Source organism: Perca fluviatilis, chromosome 14 (genome assembly GCF_010015445.1).
Source record: "Perca fluviatilis chromosome 14, GENO_Pfluv_1.0, whole genome shotgun sequence".
Classification (NCBI taxonomy): domain Eukaryota; kingdom Metazoa; phylum Chordata; class Actinopteri; order Perciformes; family Percidae; genus Perca; species Perca fluviatilis.
This window is the reverse complement of record NC_053125.1, coordinates 15,891,620-15,918,052: the sequence shown is the minus strand read 5'-3', so window position 1 is coordinate 15,918,052 and position 26,433 is coordinate 15,891,620. Positions and strand designations below refer to the sequence as shown.

The 26,433-nt window shown below is 40.9% G+C and overlaps 1 protein-coding gene across 1 annotated transcript; it reads left to right on the top strand.

Annotated features, from left to right (window-relative positions):
- The first annotated feature begins 1,950 nt into the window (after positions 1-1,950).
- hdlbpb (high density lipoprotein binding protein b) lies at positions 1,951-25,323 on the top strand. Its single transcript, XM_039822107.1, has 28 exons — positions 1,951-2,071; positions 4,316-4,395; positions 5,534-5,635; positions 6,094-6,245; positions 6,584-6,799; positions 7,595-7,801; positions 8,840-9,055; positions 9,946-10,152; positions 10,412-10,519; positions 10,771-10,875; positions 11,534-11,612; positions 11,907-12,046; positions 12,157-12,261; positions 12,379-12,492; positions 12,580-12,666; positions 12,882-13,013; positions 14,546-14,764; positions 14,960-15,181; positions 15,465-15,683; positions 16,054-16,195; positions 16,603-16,730; positions 16,836-16,940; positions 17,574-17,708; positions 17,821-17,964; positions 18,438-18,617; positions 18,787-18,903; positions 19,033-19,191; positions 24,074-25,323. Exons 3-28 carry the CDS (start codon positions 5,560-5,562, stop codon positions 24,164-24,166), a joined length of 3,807 nt encoding a protein of 1,268 aa, XP_039678041.1. The 5' UTR covers positions 1,951-2,071; positions 4,316-4,395; positions 5,534-5,559; the 3' UTR covers positions 24,167-25,323.
- Positions 25,324-26,433: the final 1,110 nt, after the last annotated feature.

Here is a 26,433-nt window from a genome sequence, read left to right as displayed (position 1 = left end):
TAAATTCAATTTGCAGAATTTTAAACAAGTTAGGCCATTTCTTGACACCAAAACCTGAGCCCTATTGCATCAAACCATCTTTTCAAACCATCAACGCATGATCCTGTCTTTAAAGACTGGCATAGGAAGGGTTTGTTCGCTTCACAAATTCAGTCTTCCAGCCTTTCAGACTTTTTCAGATATTTGCAAACAAGACATTTTGTGTTGTCTAAGATGTCCAGCTCTTCTATATCAGCAGACACTTCCCTTGTTGATATAGTTCTTTCTTTAAACCCATCTCAAAAGAGACTTTTCTCTGCCTTATATGGCAGGATGTTGGATCTAAGGCACGCCCCTGTGGACAAGATCAAGGCAGCATGGAAAAAAGACCTGGGCTTCTCTTTGTCAGAAGATACATGGAGTTCTGTTCTTAAACTGGTTAATTCCACCTCTCTATGTGCTCGCCACTGCCTTATCCAATTCAAAGGGCTCATATCTCAACAGCCAAACTATCTACAATGTACCCTGACGTCAGCCCAGTCTGCGTTACTGTAAAATTTCTGAAGCCTCTCTTATTCATATGTATTGGTCATGTCCCAGCCTTAGCAAGTTCTGGATGGAGGTCTTCCAAACATGATCTCAGGTGTTTAACATCATATTGGAACCAAAGCCTCTAATTGCTCTTTTTTGGGGTCACTGAAGAGGAGGTTAGATATCTGTATAAACAACGCATTATATCGTTTACCTCTCTTGTGGCCCGGCGAGCAATTCTGCTTGCTTCAGCATTCAAATGCAAGGTTTCGGAAAGCATGGGGACCTTTTTTGAACTCATTCCAGGCTTTATAAATACTTAGGCTATTTATCAACCACAATGGAATTACAGTCTGTCCATTCACTTATCGTGGATTATCATTGTGACAGGCTGATACTAACATATGCTCACTGGCAGTGATTTGGGAGGGATTATTTTGATCTTTCTTTTATTGTTGTTGGTTTGATATATGTGGCATACGTTTTGTATTTATTCCTTTCATATAACCTGTCTTTAACAAATCGACAGCTTTGTACGTTGTTATACTGAAAACTAAATAAAAAGATTTTGATTTAAAAAAAAAATTATGTACGGTATATTACAATCACTCATTTAATAATACTACTAATAATAAAAAAATTAAATCATATTTTTTTACGACTAAGTCATTGACATTATATTATGCTGTGGAGACCACTGCCTGTAAATGAACATCAAATTATAAAGTATATAGCCAACTCTTTATAGTACATTACATGCCATAGCAGGTGCACAGAAAGTGCTTGGCTACTGTGTACGTTCCTCCCCTCCTCTGTATTTTACTTTTGTATCCTACTTCCACCTAGCGCCTTAGATTGGAACACACACGAAGTGTCAAATAAACTGTAGAAACTTACTGGATTCTTCAGATATTACAGTTTATTTGAGATGTTTTTATTGTTTTCACTTTCACGTGTTGCGCTGTAAATGGTGGCATAAGGTTTGAATAGTTCGGCAAATTATTTCAAACTGTTGACTCATTAGCTCATTATTTTGACTTAGAAAGTAAACATTTTGAATTACTATCTCATATTTTTTTTGCATTTATAATGTATCATCTAGTTTTTCCTTTCCTGGTAAAATTGGTAATCCATAATATCTAGGCTGCATATAACTTCAGAAAAAGTATGATGCTCTGACTCCTGTAGAGCACACAGGCCATTATGAATGATAAGTAGACCCGGTCAGTTTGACGGACGTGAGACGTTAATAGGGCTGATAACTCGAAACATTCTATCACTTATTGATTACAATCCCAGACACAACATTTTACGTTTCTACATCTAAATATAACAGCAGAGTATGTAGACTATAGATTAAGACTAAAATCACACGTGGATCTATTTAACTAGGATGCTCCTGTTGCGAAAAGATACTGCGGCATTTCCTTTATACTCGGTGAGTCGCAGTGCATGCTGGTATCGCTCCGCCGGCAGAGGAAATGCTCCTAGACCAATCACATCTGTGTTTACACCATCACCTGTCAAACACACACCCTCAGCTATATTTTCTCTCTGAAAGGTAGGAATTCTGTATTTATTTAATATTCGCTTTTTATATAAATGTGAATATCGTGGATGGAGTCAGAGTCTAGGTTTTGTAACGAGAAAGCCGGTTCGACTATAACATGCACCCAGGGTAAGAAAGGTTAGCGCCCCCGGAGCTGGAGAGCTAGAGCTGGTTATCTGTCCGCCTGGCTTGTTTTTTAGCCGATTATCAGAAAGTCCTTGCGCCTAATCATCCCCGGCTGAGGTCGGAGCACAGCGATGTGTGTTAGCTTAGCGAACTAATGTTTGAAACCCTTAGCATTTGTTCGCCTACGTTTGCAGAGGTTATCACCCTTAAAGCTAACGGGACCAGCCATGCAGTGCATCCTCAACGCTAGCAATAAAGCCGCTAGTCAGCTAGAGAGAGAACCGTTAGCTGGCCCGGTGCGCGTTTGGATTAATGCCACCGTCTAGCTATATTTCTTATGTATCTCTAGAGCATTGGTAACAGTGGCATTGATAGTCACAGCCTTTGCTAAATTAGCGTTAAACTGTGTTGCACCGAGCCAATTGCACTTTTTTCTTTCGTCACTTTCTAGTTTTCTCGCTTTCTTGCATTTCAATATAATTGTTAGCAATCTAACAAAGTGTTAGCAGGTGCTGAGCTACAATGGGATACTTGCGGCATGTAGTTAGCCTATTTATTAACCCCTAAACAAATGGAGGAAGAAGTATCGTGATCAATTCTTTATTTAAAAGTGGCAATACCCCCAATCTATAATAATACAATTAAAAAGTCCTCCGTTCCAAATTTGATTGTTGTGTAATGGTTGTAAGTGACATTAAAAGCAAAATATACATTAAGTTTCGTAAGTGAAAGTACTGATGTGAGACACGTTGCATTACGTTATAATGCTATAACGCACAATGTTTAAGTAGTCTTTTCCTGTAGTATTTGGTTTAGGTGGAGCTAATTATTTGCTGTTGAGTACTAAGTAGTTTAATGATAATGTAAAGATGCATCATATTCATAAGCTCATTGCAAAGAAACTATTGCTGTCTGACTCCCATCATGGGGATATAGATGGAGTAAAATATTTGCCTCTGAAATGTAGTGAAGTGGAAGTCTTAAGTATCTTAAAATTTAAATACATGTACAGTACTTGAGGAACTATATTTAGTTGCATTCCACCACCTCCCTTAACATAGAGTTATCCTTACTGTTTTCCCATAAATAGCTTTAAGGTTGTTAAAATCATCTTCCATACTGTTTGACAGTATTATTCTAGAACTGCTTGTTCACTGAAGCTGTAGGATGTTTTCACTGTGTGAAATATTTAAACCCAAGACTGTATTTTTTGGCTGCACCATTTCCATCAAAAGGAAATGTTTTATTTTTTTTTGCCCCTGCAGTTACCACTTTACTCATACATATAGGCACACACTATCCACACTCATGGATAACATGTTTGCCAACTCCTTTCAACACCCTAACTGTGACCACCCAATGCGAATCACAGATCGTTCTACCCAATCGCTAAGAATACGTCGCTGTGTTTGTCAACTGTCCTGTCCAGTCTCGTCTTGTCGGTTCTGATATCGTCCCGTCTCACTTCCCTCTGTTGTCTGTCTGTCACCTGTTATGTGTTACACTCCGTACGTGGTGCTTTAACCCCCCCTGCCCTTATATGGATCCAGGGTCTTACTAAAACATAACAGTGAATGGTTACGGTAGGACAACAGTAAATGCACTGAATGTAAGATCATCTAAGTCTGAATGTAACATATTGTGTATATAAAAATATATTGCTTTATTAAAAATAAAGTTGTCCTCCAAAGAGGTGGGGTGGTGGTGGGCCAAATTATTTTTTTTGTGCATCATTTTATAAACATTTTCCAAAACTTTAGCCTGGCATTTTTGGTATCTTTGAAAACGTTTGGATCTCCACTAGAAATTAAAACCAAGTTGAACAATCTATTTAAAAGAAAAAAAAAGAGTGGCATCACGTTTTTTGATTAGCAAAGTACAGTACAGACTCACATTTTGTGGTTCCATTGAGTCACTCTCAAATTTCCTGGGACATTAAATTTGTAAAACTATAAAAGAGGGAAGATGAGCAGAGACATGTAGAGAGGGGAGGGGGAGGAGAGTGAATCAGATCCAGACAGAGTAAGGTGCAGTGCAGTGTGGGTGTTATTAAACCAGCCTCCATGCTGTATAGCTTTTTGATTTACAGTGTTCACTTTTAGTCTTTTTCTTCCCCTCCTGCCCACCCAGGAGCTGAAACACACACTCACACTGAAGCGCCTACGGTAGCAGCTAACTGGACGGACTCTCTGGCAATTGACCTTTTGCAGGTAAGCCTGGGCTCACTTTGTACAATACATTTAAAGCTTTACCTTAGTGTTAGTGTTACTATATCCTTCTATATTTCTATTTGCATCTGGTACTTTTTTCATGTAGTTACATTTTCTTGGCTTTTAAAGGTGGTTAGCAGTGTCTTCACCAGCAGGGGCTGATTTCACATGGCAGTTATGATCTGAATATACATTGGGAGCACACAGTAACATTTCAGGAGAACCAATCCTACTGGAACATGTCACAGATACTAGATAATAACACAAAGTCAGTGTTGTGCTCAGCCAGAAGCATCACACAGTGAGGTGATGGATTTGCATGCCTGTTTATATGAGTGAGAAAAACATATTGGTTGTCAAAGATATTAAAGCAAAAACATTGTGTAAAAATGAGTGATTCCCATCAACTGTTATTTTGGATCCTGACTTTATCTTAAAGGTACAAACCAGGAATACAAGTAAGAGATGTAAGAGACAAAACCTGATTTCCTCCATCAACTGTTAATTAGAGAGTCATTTTATGAGGTTCTCGTAAATGCTTTTTTTTTTAAATGATTTTTTATTTTATTGCTGCACTAGCACTTAGGAGCCATAAAAATACAATATCCTCCCTAAATCACAGGACTCTGTTCACAAAGTTGGTCTCACATGCAGTCAGAAGAGCAATTCAAGGATTTGTAGTCTTTGGATTTTACATGTTAAAAAATGCTCAGGGAAGACCCACTGTTAAAATATCCCGTGATTCTGAATCGTAAGGAATGCCAGCACCAGCAGCAGTTGTTTTTAGACTACGACAGCTCTTAGTATCTGACTTGTGATAACCCTGTCCCTGCGGCTTTGTGCCACCGTTTGTTTGTCTAAGGCCTGTGCAGTGTTAATTGCAGCATCTCAGGTGTAACGTGCAGCATCAGTGCAGTGTAGCAATGCCACAGAGGCAGCCTCAATCTTCTGGGGTTTGTGGAAAGCAATCCTTGCTAATATAAAACCGTGCAATTGAGGGAGGGAAGAAGAGCAATGTAAGAGACGCAGTTTGAAACAAGCTTCTGTATTTCTGATGGCTTTTTTCTCTTTAGAGATTCAAGGGTTTGATTTCTTCTTCTTCTTTTTTATTCCGTCCTTCCCCACCTCTCTGTCTTAGTGGAATAGCGGAATAAGTCTTGAATCATGAGCTCAGTGGCAGTGTTGACCCCGGAGAGCTTTGCGGAGCATCGCAGTGGCCTCAAGGACCAAGAGATTACAGGTAATGTTCGCCTGTCACCTACTTACCTGTTATTAGTGTTTTTGTGTATTTTGTATTGGCATGTATGTGTGGTTGTACTGCTGCCTGCCTTGGCCAGGACACTCTTGAAAAAGAGATTTTTAATCTCAACGAGTTTCTTCCTGGTTAAATAAAAAAAATAAAAAAAAATATTACTTTTGTACGGAGTCTTTCACCTCAGTGGCCCAAGCTAGTTAGCCACTTATTAGAGATGAGGTAAACATATTTAGATGTTCTCCTACTTACCTTTGCTGTGCATTTTTCTTGTACTGTACATGATATGTTATGAATGTATATTCTGAGGCAGGTATGATTTTTTTAATTACAGTATTTTCCTTATTTTTAATAATCCTTCTCTATCCATCCATTCACGCTTACTGCTTTCTTCCTCCATCTTTACCTTCATCCTTGCCTTATTTATATTTGTCTCTCCGGGCAAGGCTGCGTCCCAGAGGATGAGGCCTACATTCCCACCTACCTGGAGGCTTTCCCTCCGCTGCCGGAGAAGGGGGCACCAGGGGAAAAGGCCGGGGAGCAGGCTTCAGCTTGGGGGAGCAAGATCAGGCCCATCAAAGCCTCTATTATCACCCAGGTCAGGCAGTCACTGACTTCATACATAAACAGAATATACACAGGTATTCACATTATATTTATATATATATATATATATATATATTTATATATATATATATATATATATATATATATATATATATATCTCAACAACTATCATTCATGCAAAAAAAATTAAATGCATCAATCCAATATGATGTTCATTCCTCTGCACTTTAGATATTTTTGTGACTGTGACAACATTTTACCAGAAGCCACATTGGCAGTCGATAAGATGCACCAGTTATGGGGAAAAAAAAGCCAATGAGACACGTTGCCTGAAATTTGAACCTCCCCTCTAACCCGCTCTGTGTGTAGGTGTTCCATGTGCCCCTGGAGGAGCGTCGCTACAAGGACAACAGCCAGTTTGGGGAAGGCGAGGAGGCCAAAGTGTGCTTGGACATCATGCAGCGGACAGGGGCCCACATTGAGCTTTCCCTGGCCAAAGACCAGGGCCTGTCCATCATGGTCACCGGCAAACTGGACTCTGTCATGAAGGCTCGCAAAGAAATCGTAGCTCGCCTGCAGACACAGGTAAATTCACAGTAGTTTTTTTGCATATAGTAGTAGTTGTTTTATGTTTAAACTGTTGGGTTGTAGAATGCTGAGTGCATAGCAGGAGTGTTTTCTCTCCTAGAGCTATTTCTTTGGCTAAATAAAGGTTAAGCAGCAACCTTCCAAGCATTAGTCAAAAGCATTAATGTGTTCATAAAGACCCATTGTTGCAAATTAAAGTTACCATTAATGCAGCTAATTTTCTGAAGATGCAGAATAAAATTGGATTTGCATGACGTGAGTTAAGTTGTAACACAGTTGTAGACAGTCATTACCTCTGTATGAAATTACTGTCATTTTGCCAATTTAAAAATGCCTAACTTCTTTATCTTGATAAATTGTGTGACAATATATTGATGCAAGCCCATTGTGTGCTGGTTTTGATTAATTTGTATTTTTCAGGGATTAACCATTCTTGTATTTTGGAATCTTGTTTTTAAATGACTGAAATATTTAAAAAAAAAAAAAATTTTTTGTCTTGATTGTGTATACCATTCGAAAGATACCACAGAATAACAGATGTTTCCTTGAGGAGGAACGACTTGCATCACTTAAACTGATGAATGGGATCAGAGCTGTTTTAATGTGACAGTCTGTTACTTTTATTACATCCCCACAAAATGATAGGGGATAGTTAGTTATAGCTGCAGCTTGAAGAATCCTATCTGTGCAGGCAGGCTGGTTTAGGACAACAAGTTTAGCTGAAAAATGAGTTTTGTTTTTGTTTACCGACTGCAAACTCCCATATTCCATACTTTCTCCCGCTCTCCCCAGGCCTCAGCTACGGTCGCCATCCCCAAGGAGCACCATCGTTTTGTCATTGGTAAAAATGGCGAGAAGCTGCAGGAGCTGGAGCTGAAGACCGCCACCAAGATTGCTATTCCACGTCCTGACGACCCCAGCGCCAACATCCGCATCACTGGCACCAAGGAGGGCATCGAAAAGGCTCGCCATGAAATCCTTCTGATCTCTGCTGAACAGGTGAGCTGTGAGGTTCAATTTTGTGATGTGATCTTTAAAGATGTAAGCCTGGAACCAGAAGTAGTCGAACGTTAAATGACCTATGGGCTAACAGGCCCTATCTTGCACCTGGCGCAATCCCGACGCAAGTGTCTTTGCTAGTTTAAGACCGACGCAGTTGTCAATTTCCCGTCCAGCGCCCACGTCGTTTAAATAGCGCCGATGGCCGTGCTGGTCTTACAGGGAGGTGTGTTCAGGTGCATTCTTGGCGTATTGCTATCTTGAGGAAGCGGGAAGTGATCGCGCCATTGACCAACAAAAAACTGATCTAAAGTCAATAGCGCAGCATTTTATTGTTATTTTAACAGCAAATTAGTAAAATGTGCCTAGGCTCGTGCACAGCGCTCGCACACCATGCTTGTTACACACACAGGGACGCGCAGCAGCACACAAACATGCAAAATGTGAACAAACGCGCCTGGCTTTTAAAGGGAATGGTAGATGACACTCTGATTGGTTTATTGCATGTTACGCCCAAAACACACCTATGATTAATTAAGACACTAAGTACAACCCTTTTGAACCATGCGCTTGGTGCATGGACCCTTTTTTCTGCCGTTAAACTAACAAAAGTTGATTTGTACACGTCTTAAACGCACCTTCGCCAGGCGTTTCGCGCCGTGCACTTATATCGTTAAAATAGGGCCCAATGCTGGTGGTAGGTTCATCAAGTATTTTTAATTGGCTGTGACCTGGCCATTAAGAGCTGAAGATTAACATTTTCGTTGCTGAATTTGTTTTTTGATACTGTACTTTAATGCCTCTCTCGTCTATATCCACTTCTTTTCGACCGGATGTCCGTTACCTTACTCTTTCTTTGTGATGGAATTTTAAACTCCTTTCTGAGGACTATGGTTAACTGACTAATGTTCCACCAAAACAAGTTCCTTCCCGGGGCCCATGACAATTCTGATTGGTTTAAAAGACTTCTTCTATTATTTGATCGACTCTTCTGTTTGCCGACTCCCCTCCTCTTCCTCACGCTCGCCTGCTCACCAGGACAAGCGTGCAGTGGAGCGTCTGTCCCTGGAGAAGGCCTTCCATCCCTTCATCGCCGGCGCCCACAACCGGCTGGTGCAGGAGCTGAGCCAGGAGACGGGCGCTCGCATCAGCATCCCGCCACCCAGCCTGCCCAAGGACGAGATCGTCATCACCGGGGAGAAGGAGGCTGTCGCACTGGCGCTCAGCCGCATCCGAGCCATCTACGACGACAAGGTGCGTTTGTTCACAAGATTCTTTTTCTTTAAGATTATTCCGCCTTCAATGGTAGGACATGGTAGGACCCTTGACCTTCTACGTCTAGGAATAAACCTCTACGTATGTGTGCCTGCTCTACCAACTGAGCTAACCGGCCACTGAGATTGATTTAAAAAAGAAAGAAAATTGGATCACATACAGTTAGTGAAAGTGAGAGTGCTAGACTTACCCAGAATGACTTGCTGTGGTTTAGTTTTGGGCCTTATGGCACAGCACACGTGATTGCAGGTAGTAACGTTGTGGCTCTCCTAACCACACTCTCAATTTTACCACATGTTCACTCTGCCGCCTGGATCTTAAACCTCATCTGTCATAACAATGTTTTAGTGAGACAAACTGCGTTTTTAACAGCAGTGTCATATTTTCTACCACATATGAGAAACTATCAAAGATGGATGAAACCTGGAGAGGAAGTGTGTGTGTGCCAGATGAGTGCTGGTGATAGGCAGGCCGGAGATAATGTGGAGAGAAAATTAAATTTCACCAGAGAACAACAGGATGAGAATGCTAATGTCATTTAGTGCATATGCATGAGAGGCAAAAACAAACGTTTTCTCTGTTGCCCTTTGCTTTCTGTCCTCTGCCTCTCTACTTACCTCTTGAAAGCTTATTTCCTCTTGTCTTACTGTCACTCAGTCCTTCTTTCCCACCTACTCACGGCAACGTGCATCTGCTCCGTCCTTCCTGCTTCCGGTCTGCCATCCCTCTTTCTGTCTCCTGTTGTCTTCCTATTCCTCACTGTGCTCCTCAATTTCACCACTTCTTCCTGCTGTCTTTCCTCTCACCGCCATTTTCTTGTCCATGCCACTCGCTCATCACTTCTAATCTTCTCCCCATCCACCCTGCAGAAGAGGAAGACCACCACCATCTCCGTGGAGGTGAAGAAGTCTCAGCATAAGTACATTATAGGTCCTAAGGGCAACACCCTGCAGGAGATCCTGGAGACCACGGGGGTGTCTGTGGAGATGCCTCCTCTGGACTCCGGCTCAGAGACCATCATCCTCAGGGGGGAGCCTGACAAGCTGGGACCAGCGCTCACACAGGTGTACGCAAAGGTGAGGAGGAGAGAGAAGGTTGAGAGTGCATGATAATTATGTGTTTGTTCGTCACTATGAACTAGAAGGGTCGCTCATAGTGACAGCACATTAGAAATAAATACAGTTTAGAAATGTGATTCATTTCCAGCCATTATTATTTATAAATAAATAAATTTTTGTAGGTGAATTAGTCTGTAACCCCTGCTTATTTAGAGATTTCAGTGAGGTTGTGAATATAATTTGGATTTTAATTTATAAGCCTTTTGTCCCTGTGCAGGCGAAGAGTGTGATGGTGGTGGAGGTGACCGCTCCGGCCTGGCTGCATCGCTTCATCATCGGCAAGAAAGGACAGAACATCGGGCGGATCACACAGCAGCTACCACGGGTAAGGGGAGAGAGGAGAGGGTGAGGAGAGAGCGGATCGGAGTTAGAAACCAGAGATAAAACGCACATGATGCTACTTTGAGCAGTCCATATCATGTAGGAGGTGAAGAAGAAGGGGTAATTGAGAAGTGACAGCAGCATGGCAGAGGATACTGTAACATGAACTGACGTGTTTTATTTACTGTGACACTACGGGGACTCAGCACAGGGTGGTTCGTCTTTATATATGTGTGTGTGTGTGTGTTTGTGTAGGTTCACATAGAGTTTACGGATGGTGAGGAGCGCATCAGTCTGGAGGGGCCAACAGAGGAGGTGGAACAGGCTCAGGCCCAGATACAAGAGATCATCAAGGACCTGGTGAGTACTCACACACACATGCACACACGCACACACATTAAACAGGGTTAGTCCGCTGGATGATGTTATCGTTCATCTGTGGTGTGATGCCTCCACTTCCAAACACTGGGGCACAGTTTTGGGGTGGCGCTGATTCATCGCATGCCTAAAAAGTAACAATTCTGATATATTAACGGTGCACAGATTGATTTTGTGAGTCCATATGCAGGTGGACACTCAGGCTGTCAATTTCTTCCTAAAATCATCAGTTTGGATAGTTGTAATTGCCTGTAGACAGCATGCACCCAAGAGAGAGAAAGATGGAGAGAGCGAGTGTGTGTGAATGAGAGAGAGAGCGAGAACTACTGATACAATGAATGCACTTATTTTGAAAATTCATAGAAGGCACTCATTTCTGGCGAAAGAACGTTACGATTGATAAGATGACAGACATCCTCACACCCTATTCTCAATGGTTTTAATTTCAGTTTGGATGAATCGCACAATGAAGCATTGTTGTCGGAAGTCCACTCCTATTCACTCTTGGAATAAAGACACTTGGAAAACCTGAGAGATACAGAAAAAGAGACACAATAGATACAGATTTAATGGGGTTCAGTGCTGTATCTTAGGGAACATATTCAGTGACAAATCTCCTCCTCTGCCTCTCTGTGTCCAGCTGGTGAGGATGGACTACACTGAAGTCATCATAGACCAGCGTTTCCACAGACACCTCATCGGAAAGAACGGAGCCAACAGTGAGTACACTACTGCTCTGCTGATCGCAACAGAAACAAACTGGGTCGTCAACACATCTGGGGTTTAGAGTTTAAATGCCACTGAGACCAGTCTTTTATTTGCTGTTGTTTTAAGCCATTGACATTTTTCTGTTTTTGCTGTTTTAGTCAGCAGCCCACTGATAGAGTGGTGGACAGCCAGTTAAGAGACCCTGCATCAAATTCTGGTTTCAGAAAAAAACGTACTTAACCAAGCTACACTACACTACTACAAATGTGATGTATTCTGTCACACCATCCATCCCCTTACAACAGTCAATCGGATCAAGGAGCAGTACAAAGTGTCGGTACGAATCCCCCAGGACTCTGAACGAAGTGGCCTGGTCCGGATCGAGGGAGACCCTAAAGGAGTCCAGCTGGCACGCAGAGAGCTCATTGAGATGGTCCAGAGAATGGTGAGAGTTCATTCATTCATTCTGCTGGTCGGCATACACCAAAAAACAAAAAGCTCTATACACAGACTCCAAAGTGGCCTGCTCACCCTTTTTCTTTCTCCAATTTCCAGGAAAACGAGCGCACCAAAGACCTGATCGTGGAGCAGAAGTTCCATCGAACAATCATCGGCCAGAAGGGAGAGAAGATCAAAGAAGTTCGAGACAAGTTCCCTGAGGTGAAAGTTTTTTCTGACCTTTTTCTGCACTTTATCTTGCCCATTCATCATTGTGAAATAATTTGTTTTGATCCACTTCTAATTTATTTCGACGATTATTATCTCTTCTGCTTCTAGGTCATTATCAACTTCCCCGACCCATCACAGAAGAGTGACATAGTCCAGCTGAGAGGGCCGAAGAACGAGGTGGAGAAATGTGCAAAGTTTCTCCAGAAAATTATTGCTGACCTGGTATGACCCACCATGTTCTATCTTTGTCTCTTTTTACTCCCTTTCTCTTTACACCTAACTTCACCGCAGCGTTCTTTTTTTTTTCAGATTGAGAATAGCTTCTCGCTCTCCGTTCCCATCTTCAAGCAGTTTCACAAAAACATCATTGGTAAGGGCGGCACCAACATCAAAAAGGTGAGACTTTAAAGTGCATGTTGAAAATTTGAAAATGATCACTTCAAAATATGCATCCATTTCAGTTCAAAATTTGTTAAAGCCATATCATGAAATAAGACAATATTGAAAACAGTACATTGTGGCCCGAAATCCGTGTTTAAACTGTCGCCAGAACAAATGTTACATTATGTTAAAGGCACAAAAATAATAATAGATATTGTTAATGCCACCAGATCCGTGAAGAGACCAACACTAAGATCGACCTGCCGACAGAGAACAGTAACTCCGAGATGATCGTCATCACAGGCAAGAAGAGCAACTGTGAGGCAGCCAGAGAACGAATCCTCGCCATCCAGAGAGAACTGGTGAGAGACATCAGACTGTTTTTGTCAGCTGTTGTTGCAGCTTCCAGGGTTTCTGTGAAGAAATAGATTTTTTTTCTTTTGTATTAATCTTAAAGAAAAAAAAAAGTGGATGTGATTGACAAAATCGATACATTAAAGGTGCTGTAGGTAAGATTGTGAAGTGCCAGGACTTTGCTAACAAATTTGAACATCGACAACTTCTCAGTCCCTCCCCCCTTTCTGCTGCAGCCCAAACCGTCTCCTAAGCCCCTCCCACACAAGGGAGTTTGACAGAACTGCCAGCATGTCAGACAGACAACATTTTCAATAACTAAACACTAACACAATGTTTAACTTTACTCACCAACAGTAAAACGATGCTAACTAGCAGGCTAGCGTTAGCCATTTCAGCATCATATCAGACCGACCATTGTGCAAACGTTACTATCATGCTCACTAACATAGCTTTGTGGACTTTTGACTACTAATAACCAAGTGAAAGATAAATCATTCATGGTAATTATGTTACCTGTTGAGAAGAAATGTGGCTACTTCAGCATCGTTCTTCAGATCTTTAAAATCCCGGAGCTCACGCCACCTCTGAAAAGCCACTCCAATATTCACCCGAGTTTTGGGAAACCTTTCTGCAGCTTGTGCACGGGGAAGGGGGAGGGGAGAACGCTATATATGCGTGTACCTGCCTGAGCAGTGATTGACAAGCAGATAGACACCTCCTGTGGCCCTGATTGGAGAAAATGGAACATAGGGTCAGTTTCAGCAAATATGACAGAAAGTTAGTTTTATAAGACTTACCTACTGCATCTTTAAGCAGTAAAAATAAGTATAAATAAGTCCTGTATTTATACTTTTTTTACACTTAATTTACTAGATGATCTTATTCAGTTAACATAGAGTTAACACACACAGAGAGCGGAAGGCCAGGGACATCCGGCAGAAGATCCGGCAGTGCCGGATGTGAGGCAGTTATCCTGGAAATGTACTGTCGTTGATCCAGACTTACATGAGCTGGATGTATGATTAGAAAGCTTAATTCATGGTCCACTTTCCAGTTTTTTTCTAAACTTTTAGCCATATCTTCCTCATGGGTTGATGACCATGAGATGTGGTTTAAATCTCTGGAAAAGGGGTGCCAACAACGCTGTTTGAATTTGGCTGGGGCCCCTTGTTGCATCTCTGTCTTCCTCATTTGCTGCCATATTCCCACTCATGCTATTTTGTAAAAGCAGAAAATGCCCTAAAATAATAAAAATTAAAAATATTCTGGAAAAAGCTAGTAAGTGGACATGAGTTAAGATTTAGTTTGTCAAACTCCTGTCCCTAAAGTAAAAATTTACTTTCATTTTGATTTAAATATATCCAAAAATGAATACCCACATTATATTTTTTAGACCCAGATTTAAGCTGTGAGACCAGGTATGAATATTAATGACCTTTTAAGTAGGCATTAGGCGACCAGACAAATGACAAAATGCTGCAAATGTGGATGTACCTCAATATCTCCCTGGCTCCCATTTCTCTCTTCATCCCTTCAGGCCAACATTAAGGAGACAGAGGTCGCCATCCCTGCCAAGCTGCACAACTCTCTGATCGGCTCAAAGGGCTGCCTTGTGCGCTCCATCATGGAGGACTGCGGCGGCGTCCACATCCATTTCCCCTCTGAGGGCTCCGGCTCAGACAAGGTCACCATCAGAGGGCCCGTCGGTGAGGTGGAAAAGGCCAAGAAACAGCTGCTGCAGCTGGCTGAAGAGAAGGTGGGTGGGGGCAGAAAAGTTGAAGAATGGTTATAAGGGATGGATACAAAGAGTGAATGAACACAATAGGTAAGAAGTGAGTAACTATAAAGAGGAGGGGAAGAGAGGGCAAATACTTACATCCCTTACCTGTCCCCTGTACTTTCCTTCCTTCCTTCCTTCCTTCCTTCCTTCCTTCCTTCTTGCCCTTTTCAGCAAGTCAACAACTTCACAGCTGAGCTTCAGGCCAAACCAGAGTACCATAAATTCCTGATCGGCCGTGGAGGGGCCAATATTCGTCGTGTGCGGGACAAGACTGGGGCCCGAATCATCTTCCCGTCGCCAGATGACCCCGAGCAGGAACTGATTACCATCGTAGGGAAGGAGGAAGCCGTCCGTCAGGCCCAAAAGGAGCTGGAAAGTCTAGTCAAAAACCTGGTAATTATTATACCGGATTTTCTTGCTTTTGAAATTACTTATTCATTTTTTATTCATTTTTAAATGTCTCTTTTATCTGCCAAGATTACATTTTTGTCTTTTTGTTTTTAAATATGTTTATCCAGTTTTTTATTGTGTTTTTTTTTTTTATGTATCCAAAACAGACTTTCAAAACTTTAAAAACTAAATAAAATAAAAAAAGATGGAGCCTCCCTAAATCTTCGGTGTCATATTCTTAAATATCCCCTCCACTTAACTACATTTCTGTTGTGTCCCTCTCCAGGACGACGTGGTGGAGGACAGCATGGTAGTAGACGTTCGCCACCACCGCCACTTTGTGTGTCGGAGAGGCCAGGTGCTGCGGGAGCTGGCAGAGGAGTACGGCGGAGTAGCCGTGAGCTTCCCTCGTACTGGAGCCAACAGTCAGCGGGTCACTCTGAAGGGAGCCAAGGACTGTGTGGAGGCCGCCAAGAAACGCATCCAGGAGCTCATCGAGGACCTGGTAAGAAAGGACACTTGAGAAAAGATTACAAAAATACAGAGTGAAATTCAAGTCATTAAAAAACTGTATTGTGTTTTCATTTTGATCAATTTTGCCATAAAGAGACCTCTCTCTGGCAAGAGACACCAGTACATATCAATATCCGTGTTCAGGTCAAAGCGGTTAAATTTAATTATTGAAATTCTGCCAATAGTAGCTGCATTTTAAATCTAAGATATGGTCTAAGGCAAAACAGGACATTTCAGTAACCAGCTAACCTTGTGTCCTGAGTGCAACAAACATGTCGTGTTATGCCCAATTAGTTCACATCCAGAAGTGATGGAAGCAATCCACCCAGCTATCTCCTCTCTTCCTCCCCTCTCGCGAGCAGGAGTCCCAGGTGAGTGTGGAGGTGACCATCCCTCAGCGCTACCACCGAGCCATCATGGGGCCTAAAGGCTGCCGCATTCAGTACATCACCAGGGAGCACGAGGTCCAAATCAAGTTCCCCGAGAGAGACGACAGCGCTGCAGGTCAGAAACATGGCGCACAAGAGGAGTGTACCTGCAACGATAATGCTAACGTTGTTGTAATGTATGTTGCCACCTCAAAGAGAGCAGGAAAATAAGAAAGTATTGCTCTCTGAGTACAATTATGATATCTAGTGTCACATTATTAATATTGATGAAAAACAAAGTTGGATCACTGTAGATTATTTTAGATTGGAAATTACCACCTCATTATTTAAATGCTGCTCCCTTCTGTACCAGCCAGTTTTTCAGGTTGATCTTCACTGCTCACATGTTAATATGTGATATTTTAATCTGTAATGTGGCAGGCAGTGGAAAAAAGTAGTGCTAATGAAATTGCACCAAACGTTATATGTTTACACTCAAGCCAAAAACTGGCTTTTAATCCATTATCTATGGTGAAATCACAGGCCAGGAGGCTCCAGCACAGGAAAACGGTGAGGTCAGCTCAGAGGCAGAGTTTGTCCCCCGCAAGTGTGACATCATCACCATTGCTGGGCGTGCAGAGAAGTGTGAACTAGCTAAAGCCGCCCTGCTGGTAGGCGCCATTTTACTTCAATTCCAGACATGATGCTGTCTTTTCTTTTATCCTCTCTATCCTCCATTTCCTCAATAATAATCCTGTCACTGCTTCCTCCCTCAGGCACTGGTGCCCATAACGGAGGACATCGAAGTGTCTTATGAGCTGCATCGCTACATCATTGGCCAGAAGGGCAGTGGGATCAGGAAGATGATGGAGGAATACGAGGTTAGCCTATACTCTTTGGTGCCATCTTTTGGCCATGAGACCTTTTATTCTGCAGGTCAAAAGCTCTGCGTTTTAAACATGCTTAGTTATTGTGATGCATGTAATTGCTTATATCGATAAAAAAGTTGAAGTGCGCGAGACGTAATGCAAAAAATTAAAACCGGAAATGACGAACGCGTCATGTGGGTCTGGGTTGTCCAGCCGATAGTAATGGCGGCTTGTTCGAAATGCGATCTCTTATTTTACGAAAATAGTTCACTGAAACATGTTTCTGACAAACTTTTAAGCCAGAAATAGGCCATGCAGTTGCTGAATCTGTCTTCATTTCTGATCGACAAAGGTCAGTTTAAAAGATTTTCGTCAGATTTTGGCGTTCGTCACTCATCCCGCTCGTTATTTCCGGGTTAGTGAGTTTGACTCCCCAGGCCGACCCAGCAAATCAGGTCAGCCAAAATGAATGCCGACGGCCCCTCCGATAACACACCAAACAGACTCCAGTCACCGACCTCGCCAGACTGTCCGACGGCCGATTATCGGGTTGGTGTGTCAGGGGCTTAAGGGGGAGGTTTTCCTAAAAATGTAAGTCATCTCTGATTGATTGTTTGCAATTTGTCTGTGTGGTTGCATGTGCAGGTGAACATCTGGGTTCCGCAGCCGGAGAAGCAGCTGGATGTGATCAAGGTGACGGGCCTGGTAGCCAACGTGGATAGAGCCAAACAGGGTCTGCTCGAGAGGGTCAAAGAACTGCAGGCCGAGCAGGAAGACAGGGTACACACACGGAACAATATTTCCTGGTTTTTGCAAGTCTCAGATATCTCTACAGTATGATAATAACTAGGTTTGAGTGTTTGAGTTCTCTGCTGCCCTGTCTCCTTTTCAGGCCCTGCGCAGTTTCAAGGTTACCATGTCTGTAGAGCCAAAGTTTCATCCCAAGATTATCGGCCGCAAAGGAGCGGTCATCTCTCAGATCAGGAAAGACCACGACGTCAGCATCCAGTTCCCCGACAAAGGAGACGAGCAGCAGGTGTGTGTGTTTGTATTATTGCTTCTATGTTGATAAAAAAATTGTTCCCATATAGTTTTTTTTTTTACTTAAAATTTGTGCTGTCAGTTAAACGCGTTATTAACGGCATTAACGCAAACCCATTTTAACGGCGTCAATTTTTTTATCGCGAGATTAACGTTCTTTTTGGCCAAGCAAACTTTTTAGTTTTTTTCACATGCTGTTGCAACAACTAGTAACGTTAGAAAACTTAATCGCGATTTAAATATTTTAATCGTTTGACAGCACTACTTAAAATGGATTTTGTATGCATTTTAATTGTGTTTTCTCTTCTAAAACTGGCTTTATCTTAAGCGTTTGATAAACATCTCTCTTTTGTCCAATCTAAATGGTTTCTCCTGTCTTTTTACATGTAACTATCCCTTTCATCTCAATCAATCACACATATTTGCCCGTTTTTGTTTTTTTTTCCCATCCTGGCCTTCCCCTCCCAGGATCTGATCGTTATCTCAGGGTATGAGCGTAACGTGGAGGAGGCGCGTCAAGCCATCCAGCAGCTGGTGGCCGAGTTGCAGGAGATGGTGAGCCATGATGTTCACCTGGACCCGAGGACCCACGCTCGCATCATCGGGGCCCGTGGCAAAGCCATCCGTAAGCTGATGGAGGAGTTCAAGGTTAGATGTCGACGTGGGGATTTTTCACACCGGTTCATAGTTTAATTTTTACTCTTGAGTATGGAGAGAAAAAGTTCTGATTCTATTTTGTATTGTCATGTTTTGTTTGATTTGTACATGTTGTTCTCCACTCTGTTTCAACCTGGTCTTGTCCTGTTCACGTGTTCAGGTGGATATCCGGTTCCCTCAGCCAGGCTCAGACGAGCCCGACAAAGTGACGGTGATGGGCCTTCCTGAGACTGTCGACAACGCCATCGACCACCTGCTCAACCTGGAGGAGGAATATGTGAGTTCACAAAGACCGTAGCAGTCGCGCACAATTAAAAAATTCGGTGTTTCTCTCCTAAAGCTAAGAAGTGCAACGTAAGAACAATTTTCTTCTCTTCTCCCTCCCTCCATTCTCGACCCCTCTCAGATGCTCAGCGTGACAGAGACGGAGACCTTGGCAGCTTACATGAAGCCTCCATCTCGCTATGGAGGGGGAGGGGGAGCTGGAGGAGGTGATGATAGCAGCGGGGGTCCGGCTAAGGGCTTTGTGGTGCGGGACGCCCCCTGGAATGCAGCAGGGAACAAGGTAGTTTTACATGTAGATTGTGGAAAACCCTTTACATTATGTACACACTGCATCCAGGTTAATTAGTGCAGTGTATCAAACATTTTGTATCAGTTTCATGGCTTATTATGACATACTATGCAATTATTTTTTTATGACATTTTTTTCAACATACTATACTATGACTTTTTAATTACTTTTTTTCAACATTCTATACTATGACTTTCTTATGACTTTTTAAAAATATATTTTAAATGCGTGTCCGCATTAAAACACCTGCTTCAGATTAACAATCAGTCCAGTTCCGGTTTAGGAAAGTCATAGTCACTGTTTGACAAATTCTCAGAAATTTTCTTATGATTAAGACATTTCTGACCGTCTTATTCGTTGAAGCTGGACATGTCATTATGTGGCCAATAGCTCACTGAGATCAGCACTTGCCTTCAGACCCAAAGGTTATGAGTTCAAGTCCCAACAGTTACAAGGTGACCGTCTTATACCTAATCAGTCATTTGACCACCTTCTCTGCATATTTTAGATGCTTCTAAGCATCAACACCTGTCTGAAATTATCAGGGGTCTCATTTATAAAACTGTGCGTAGTATCCTTACTATAAGTGTATGTGCGCCCAAAAGCCCAAAATGGCGTACGCCGAAAAAAAGTCAGATTTATAAAACCGTGTACGCACACCTGTAAGCAATGTTCCCTTTATAGATCAGAGACACAAGCATGCGTACGTGGATCAGCCTCTCATCCCGCCCTGTACACGCCCATTTTAAACCATTAATAGTCAATGCAAAGCACCTCGTGAATGTTGATCAGTATATGAATGACACTGGCAGTTGTTATACCGAATCATGATGACTGGCAGAGAAAAAGCAAAAAAACTTCTCAGACATTCAGGAATTGCTGCAAATTGAATTATAATTTCGGCCTATTCTTGCACAGTGTATGGAACTCGGATCGATAGACTACATATATTAATAATACGTCCAAAACGGCAGGCATTATGGCACTCGGGGACAGCTTCGATATACCAGATGTATATAATAAGATTTAACATAACTGTATATTATATCCAAACAAGCCTTAGTGATAAAGATAAAGATTATATATAATATTTATAAAAAACAACAATTAGCTGTCAGCCATTTCCCTCTGGAAACAGCTGGTTGCCCCCAGAGTGGTGAGGACCTGATTTGGACCGGGACGGCACGGTTCCGGCGCATTGCCCTCTCTACTGGACCCAATTCAGCGCATAGATCCAAGAGCGAAGCTTTAGGGAATTTAAATCAGCATATTAGCCAGTCATCGTCATGGTCCCTGAAGTCTATTTTTCTCCTGATTCTTCCATTAGCGTAGTCCTCCTGCAGGGCCAGCAGTGCCATCATGCAGCATTACGCACGGGGGTCACCGCAGTATTTATATGTTTACAACAATTTGTGATTGTTAACACCTTGCCAACACAGCATCAACTAGTGGTATTCTCCCCCTCACCCCTGAGATACAATCTGAAGACGAAAGAAAGGTAAACACACTTTTCTTCATGCAGGTTTTGTTATGAACAGTATTAAAGTTAGGACCGATAACAAGGACATTAAGGGTAAAGATTGCGCAAGAGCTTAACGGCTGTATTTTCGGACTTTGACATTTGATGATATATGCACAGTTTTAAAGACAGATATTTAGTTATTTGCACTGTGTTCTGCAGTTATGTAATGCTAGGGTATTTGATGCTATCCTGTATTCCATGCAGTCGGGCCGTCTCAGTGCCGATTAAATATTAAGAACAATTTTTTATTTAAGATTTGAGTTGGAGGTGTTTATGGAACAGTTATCACACAATTCCATCACAAATAACACTGCTGGATTTAATCTTCATGGTAACGTGGATGATATGGAGTGAAAAAATGTGCGAGGCATCAATATATATATTTTTTTTACTTTTATAGTTATTCCACTTTACTTTCTGCAGTCTGACTTTAGTTCACCACCTCACCATCTGCGTCGCCAATTCCTATTTTGTCTCCAAAATGTGCGTACGCATGGGTCAGAGTTTGCGTGGAGGACCGCACATTCTCCCGTCAAGTTTGTTTTTTATAAATCACAACCTTTGCGTGGGAAATGGCGTACGCACATTTTCAACCCCGTTCTGTGCGTACGCCACGTTTATAAATGAGACCAGAGCTCATTAGTTTGTGTCCTAGGTTAAAGAGGAGAAAGTGTAGCTCAACAAGTTTGATACTACACTTAAACAATAGGCCTGCTCCTTGGGCATAATCAACGTGATGAGCAGCAATGTTTGGCACTTCTGCTGACAGAACGCTCATGACATACTACATACTATGACTTTTTTCTAATTTTTTTAAAGTCATACTATGCTGTGACTTTTTTTTATCAACATGCTATACTATGACTTTTTTTTTAAATAATTTTTTTAAAGTCATACTATACTATGACTTTTTTCGGCATACTATATATGACATTTTTGTGACTTTTTTCTACATACTATATTATGACGTCTTTGTGATTTTTTTTTAATTTTTATTTTCAACGTATTATAGTATGACTTTTTTGGACATCCTTTACTATGACGTTTTTGGGACTTTTTGCTAAACTATACTAGGACATATATGGAGTTAAAATCATGCCAAAACCTCACACACACACACACACAAAACGTGTTTTACTCACGCCCAACGATTCACAAACAAACTCAGTGTGGTTTGCAAATACAAAACATCATTCACAAACTAATGCATTTTGTTCTGCAAATAAGAAACCTACCTATCAAACAAATACAGTATGTTTTACACATACAAAGAAACGTATATATTCAATGACAAAAAATATCCTGCAAGTACAAACTAAAATCTTTCAAGTACAAAAAACATTCCTTCAAGTACAAAAAAAATCCTTCAAGTACAAAAAAAAATCCTACAAGTACAAAAGTGAAAAGCTGAACCCCTGGCTCCCCTGTCTAACTATACGATCTTAAGATTATCCAACTAGTCCTTTCAGTGGTGTGAAGAACAAATAATTGAATGAAATACCAAACCCTAAGCCTTAGGTATAGCTCACCAAGCTAAGCTATTGACTTTACAGATAGATCACACTCTTAGGATGAAGGCTCAAATCCCTGCTGTTTTCAGAGTTTCTTCTATACTATCTATGACTTTTTTCGACACACTATTCTATGAATTTTTCGACATAGTTTAATATGACTTTTTTATCACTTTTTTTCAACAGACTAAGGGTAGTATCACTTTTTTATCACTTCTTTCGACATACTACACTATCACTTTTTTCGACATACTATACTATAGTATAGTATCAAATCTCTGCTCTGTCTTCAGAGTTTCTTCTATACTATGGCATGTACAGACTTTTCTTCTTACTATACTATGACTTTTATGATTGTTTTCGACATTCTATACTATGACTTTCTTATCACTTCTTTCGACACACTATACTATGACCTTTTTGTGACTTTTTTCAACATACTGCACTATAACTTTTTTCAACACACTATAATATGACTTTATTTTGACATACTATACTGACTTTTTTTCGACATACTATACTATGACTTTTTTGTGACTTTTTTCAACATACTATGACTTTTTTCCGACATACTATACTATGACTTTATTTTGACATACTATATGACCTTTTTGTGACTTTTTACATACTGTAATATGATGTTTTTGTGACTTTTTTCCCACATACTATACTATGACTTTTTTTTTACTTTCAGTGGTGTGAAGAACAAATAATGGAACGAAATAGCAAACTTTAAGCCTTAGGTATAGCTCACCAAGATAAGATGTTTACAGATAGATCACACATCTATGTTGAAGGATCAAGTCCATGCTCTGTCTCCAGAGTCTTTTTCATTTTCTATTTTCAGTGTTAAACAATAAATCCAACGTCAAACCAATGCATTTCAAACTTCGCAAATAGCTCAGCTGCCTGAAGATTGAAGGTTGTGGGTTCAAACCTGGTGAGGAGCATTGAATTTTGAGGTCTCAACCCAAAATGAAGAAGTCAAATATGCTACAAAACAATGTTGAGACTGTCAGGTAAGATAGCTCAGTGATATATAACGCTGGTTAGAAGACCCCAATGGTCATGGGTTCCAACTTGATTTTGGTCTGTTTGTTTTGATGTTTTACACCCAAAATGAAGAAGTCAAATACGCAAAGAGAAGATCTGTGAGTATTATTATGTTGGTGGCGCGTTAGATTGGTTCTAGACACATAAGGTACCCGCGGTGGGTTCAAGACCTGCTTGCTACCAGTGCAAAGTAAAGGAAAAATAATCACAGAAACAACAAATTAAAATGACTATGACCTTTTTGTGACTTTTTTCAACATACTACATTATGACTTTATTTTGAGATACTATACTTAGACTTTTTCTACATACTATACTTGACTTTTTTCGAACCACTACACTATGACGTTTTTGTGACTTTTTTATCGCTTTTTTTGAAATACTATACTTTTTTGTAACTTTTTTGGACATACTATACTATGACTTTTTAATGATTTTTCGACATACTATACTATGATGTTTTTGTGACTTTTTTCCAACATACTATACTATGACGTTTTTTATGAGTTTTTGATACTATACTATATTGTTTTGGTGATTTTTTTTTGACATACTATACTATGACTTTTTAATGAGTTTTTGACATACTATACTGTGACTTTTTTGGCATACTATACTGTCATTTATTTAACATACTATGACTTCTTTATGACTTTTTTTAGACATACTATACTATGACTTTTTTATGACTTTTTTGATGTACTATACTTTGACTTCTTTTAGACATACTATACTATGACTTGTTTTATGTACTATACTATGACTATACTATATCTGTTTGTTTCAGGCTCCTGACATGAGCAGTGCAGAGGATTTCCCCACGTTTGGGACAGGTGTGGCCCCGAAGCAAGCGTCCGCCTGGGGTCCAAAGAAGTTCTGAAGCCGCTCATCCGGAGGACAACAAAAAACTTCTGTAAAGTAGATGATGAGAGACGAAACAATTCTCTAATCAAATTGCTGCTCACCTTCCCTACTCCTCCTCTTCTCTTTGGTGACCTCCCTTTGTCTCTTTCTCTGTAAACCCCTTTTACCGGCCTCCCACAACCAGCCACAATGAATTCTGGGAGAACTATCTCTTCTTTTTTCCTCGTCCGTCTTTCCTCTTAGTACCTCCACCTCCATGTTCCCCCTGCTTTAAAAAAAGAACATTGAGTGCTCTTTTAATAGTTTTGCTGTCCTGCTCTGCCTCTCGGTTGCACCACCTTGACGGTCTTGCGAAAATATTTCAAAAACTGTCCCCGTTTGACCTCTGCCAAATCACCTTACTGCAGTACATTAGAAATGTTTAAATTTGTCAGTCTGCTGAATCAGAAGTGGGGTCAGAGAGCACTGGGGAAATATCCTGAAGCTTTCTCGGAGGTGGTGGTTGTGTATTCCAAGTGACGATAGCTACATCTTGGATTTTTAAGCTAAAAAAAAAGGGGAGTCTGTTTTTCTGTGCAAGAAGAGTTTGTCAACAATTACATCCTTTAAGGTTCTTTTCCTGTCTTTTTTACAAGGTTTCTATTTGGCTCATCTTTCCAGTCAATAATGTGGTGCAGCAGGTGAGGTAATGAGCTGTGTGTGTGTGTGTGTGTGGGGGTTCAGGAGAGGTTTTTCACCCACAAGTGTTTGTACAGTAAATCCCCTTTTAATTTATGTCGGAGCTGGGAGCAAAAACAGCTGCTTTAGTCGACTTTCTGGAGCTTTTCTTTTGAAGTGATGATGAATCAAAAGATGTGAGTCCTGCGCCGACTGTTTATTTATTCAAAAAGGAGCCATTTTATTTGGACTACTGTGATAATGCGTTTTTATAAAAGCACTCACTGTAGCTTGACGCTTACAACCTTTTGTTTAGGAGTGAATGTTGTACGTCAGGGTTTGGGGACATGTTAAAAGTTGTTATGTGTAAGTGTACAAAGAACTTTTCGCTATTTTTTTAAACTGTGTGGGATTTTTTTGTGGTTGTTGGTTTCTGGCATATTTGGAAGACTGTATGTATGTGTGTGCGTGTGGAAGTTAAGACGTATATTTCAATGAAGCTGAACCAAACTTTTACATCGTCTTTGTCCGTTTGTCTCTCTCTCCTCAGAGCTCATTTAGAGGTTTTTTTTCTTCCTCTCAGCTCGTCATTAACACTTGATTTTTTTCTGTCAACATGCACACAACGCTGCTTTAAATCTGACCTTCCCACCCACATTTCAAACTCAGTATCAACAGCTGCACTTTGATTTCCTCTCATACAAGTGCTTCACGTGTATTTAGTGATTTGTAGCAAAAACTTTGTTGCCCCTTTTTGCAGTAAAGCGACGTGTACTGTTGCTAAACAGTACATTTGGCCCAGATTTGAATCCTTTAAATCAAAGCTTCCTTGTGCCTGGAGTCTTAAATTAATAGTTTAACAGTTTGGGAAAAGCAGTTACTGGCTTTCTTTCCATGAAGAGAAGATTTTTATCACTCTCAAATCTGTATGATTGAAGACTGAAAGCTGGGGGAAAAGTAAAGAAAATAAGCCTACACCTCTAAAACATACTAATTAACAAGTAAAATCTTGTTCATTTAATATGAATACAAACAGAAATGCATCAAGGACAAGTTGTGGTATTATATATTATAGGTATGTCCTGCAATTGTTTCAGCTGGGCGCATTGTCTTCTGATTTAAACAAGTGTTTAACACTTCTGATCTCTAACTAATAATCTACCTCTCAGAAAGAAAGCAAATTTCTCAAAATGTCAAACTATTTGAGAGGGCCAGGAAGAGCTTGGGACCAGATTGGCAGCTCAAAGTTACACATTAGATAAAGAAAAAATAAAACTCAGGGTCCAATTTAAAAGTCAAAGCTAGTGCAGAATTGACTCTTTAAAGCTGGCGACAGATTAGTAAACAAAAATCGACTATGCAACCCAACAGGATAATACAGCAGACCACTGTCTGTCAGTGGTACGTTGTTGTTCTTTGCTACAATTATGGCATCATTATAGTCATACATTTGTGGGACAGCAAAAAAGCAATGGTTTATTTTTAGTTGTTGGAGTCTGTATTTTTAAATTACTTTGTGTGTGTCTGTTCTTAAATGGCAGGACGACGCTGCCCCCAGGGCAGCCGTTTCTGTAAAAAGCTATGAAAAAACCCACTATTGGCCTTAACGAGTAATTAGTCTACAGC

Coding starts and splice junctions, on each gene's coding strand:
- hdlbpb (XM_039822107.1), top strand. CDS start 5,560: ATGAGCTCAGTGGCAGTGTTGACCCCGGAGAGCTTTGCGGAGCATCGC. Junction 15,684..16,053: donor AGGAGCTCATCGAGGACCTG/GTAAGAAAGGAC, acceptor TCTCGCGAGCAG/GAGTCCCAGGTGAGTGTGGA. Junction 16,196..16,602: donor GAGAGACGACAGCGCTGCAG/GTCAGAAACATG, acceptor GTGAAATCACAG/GCCAGGAGGCTCCAGCACAG.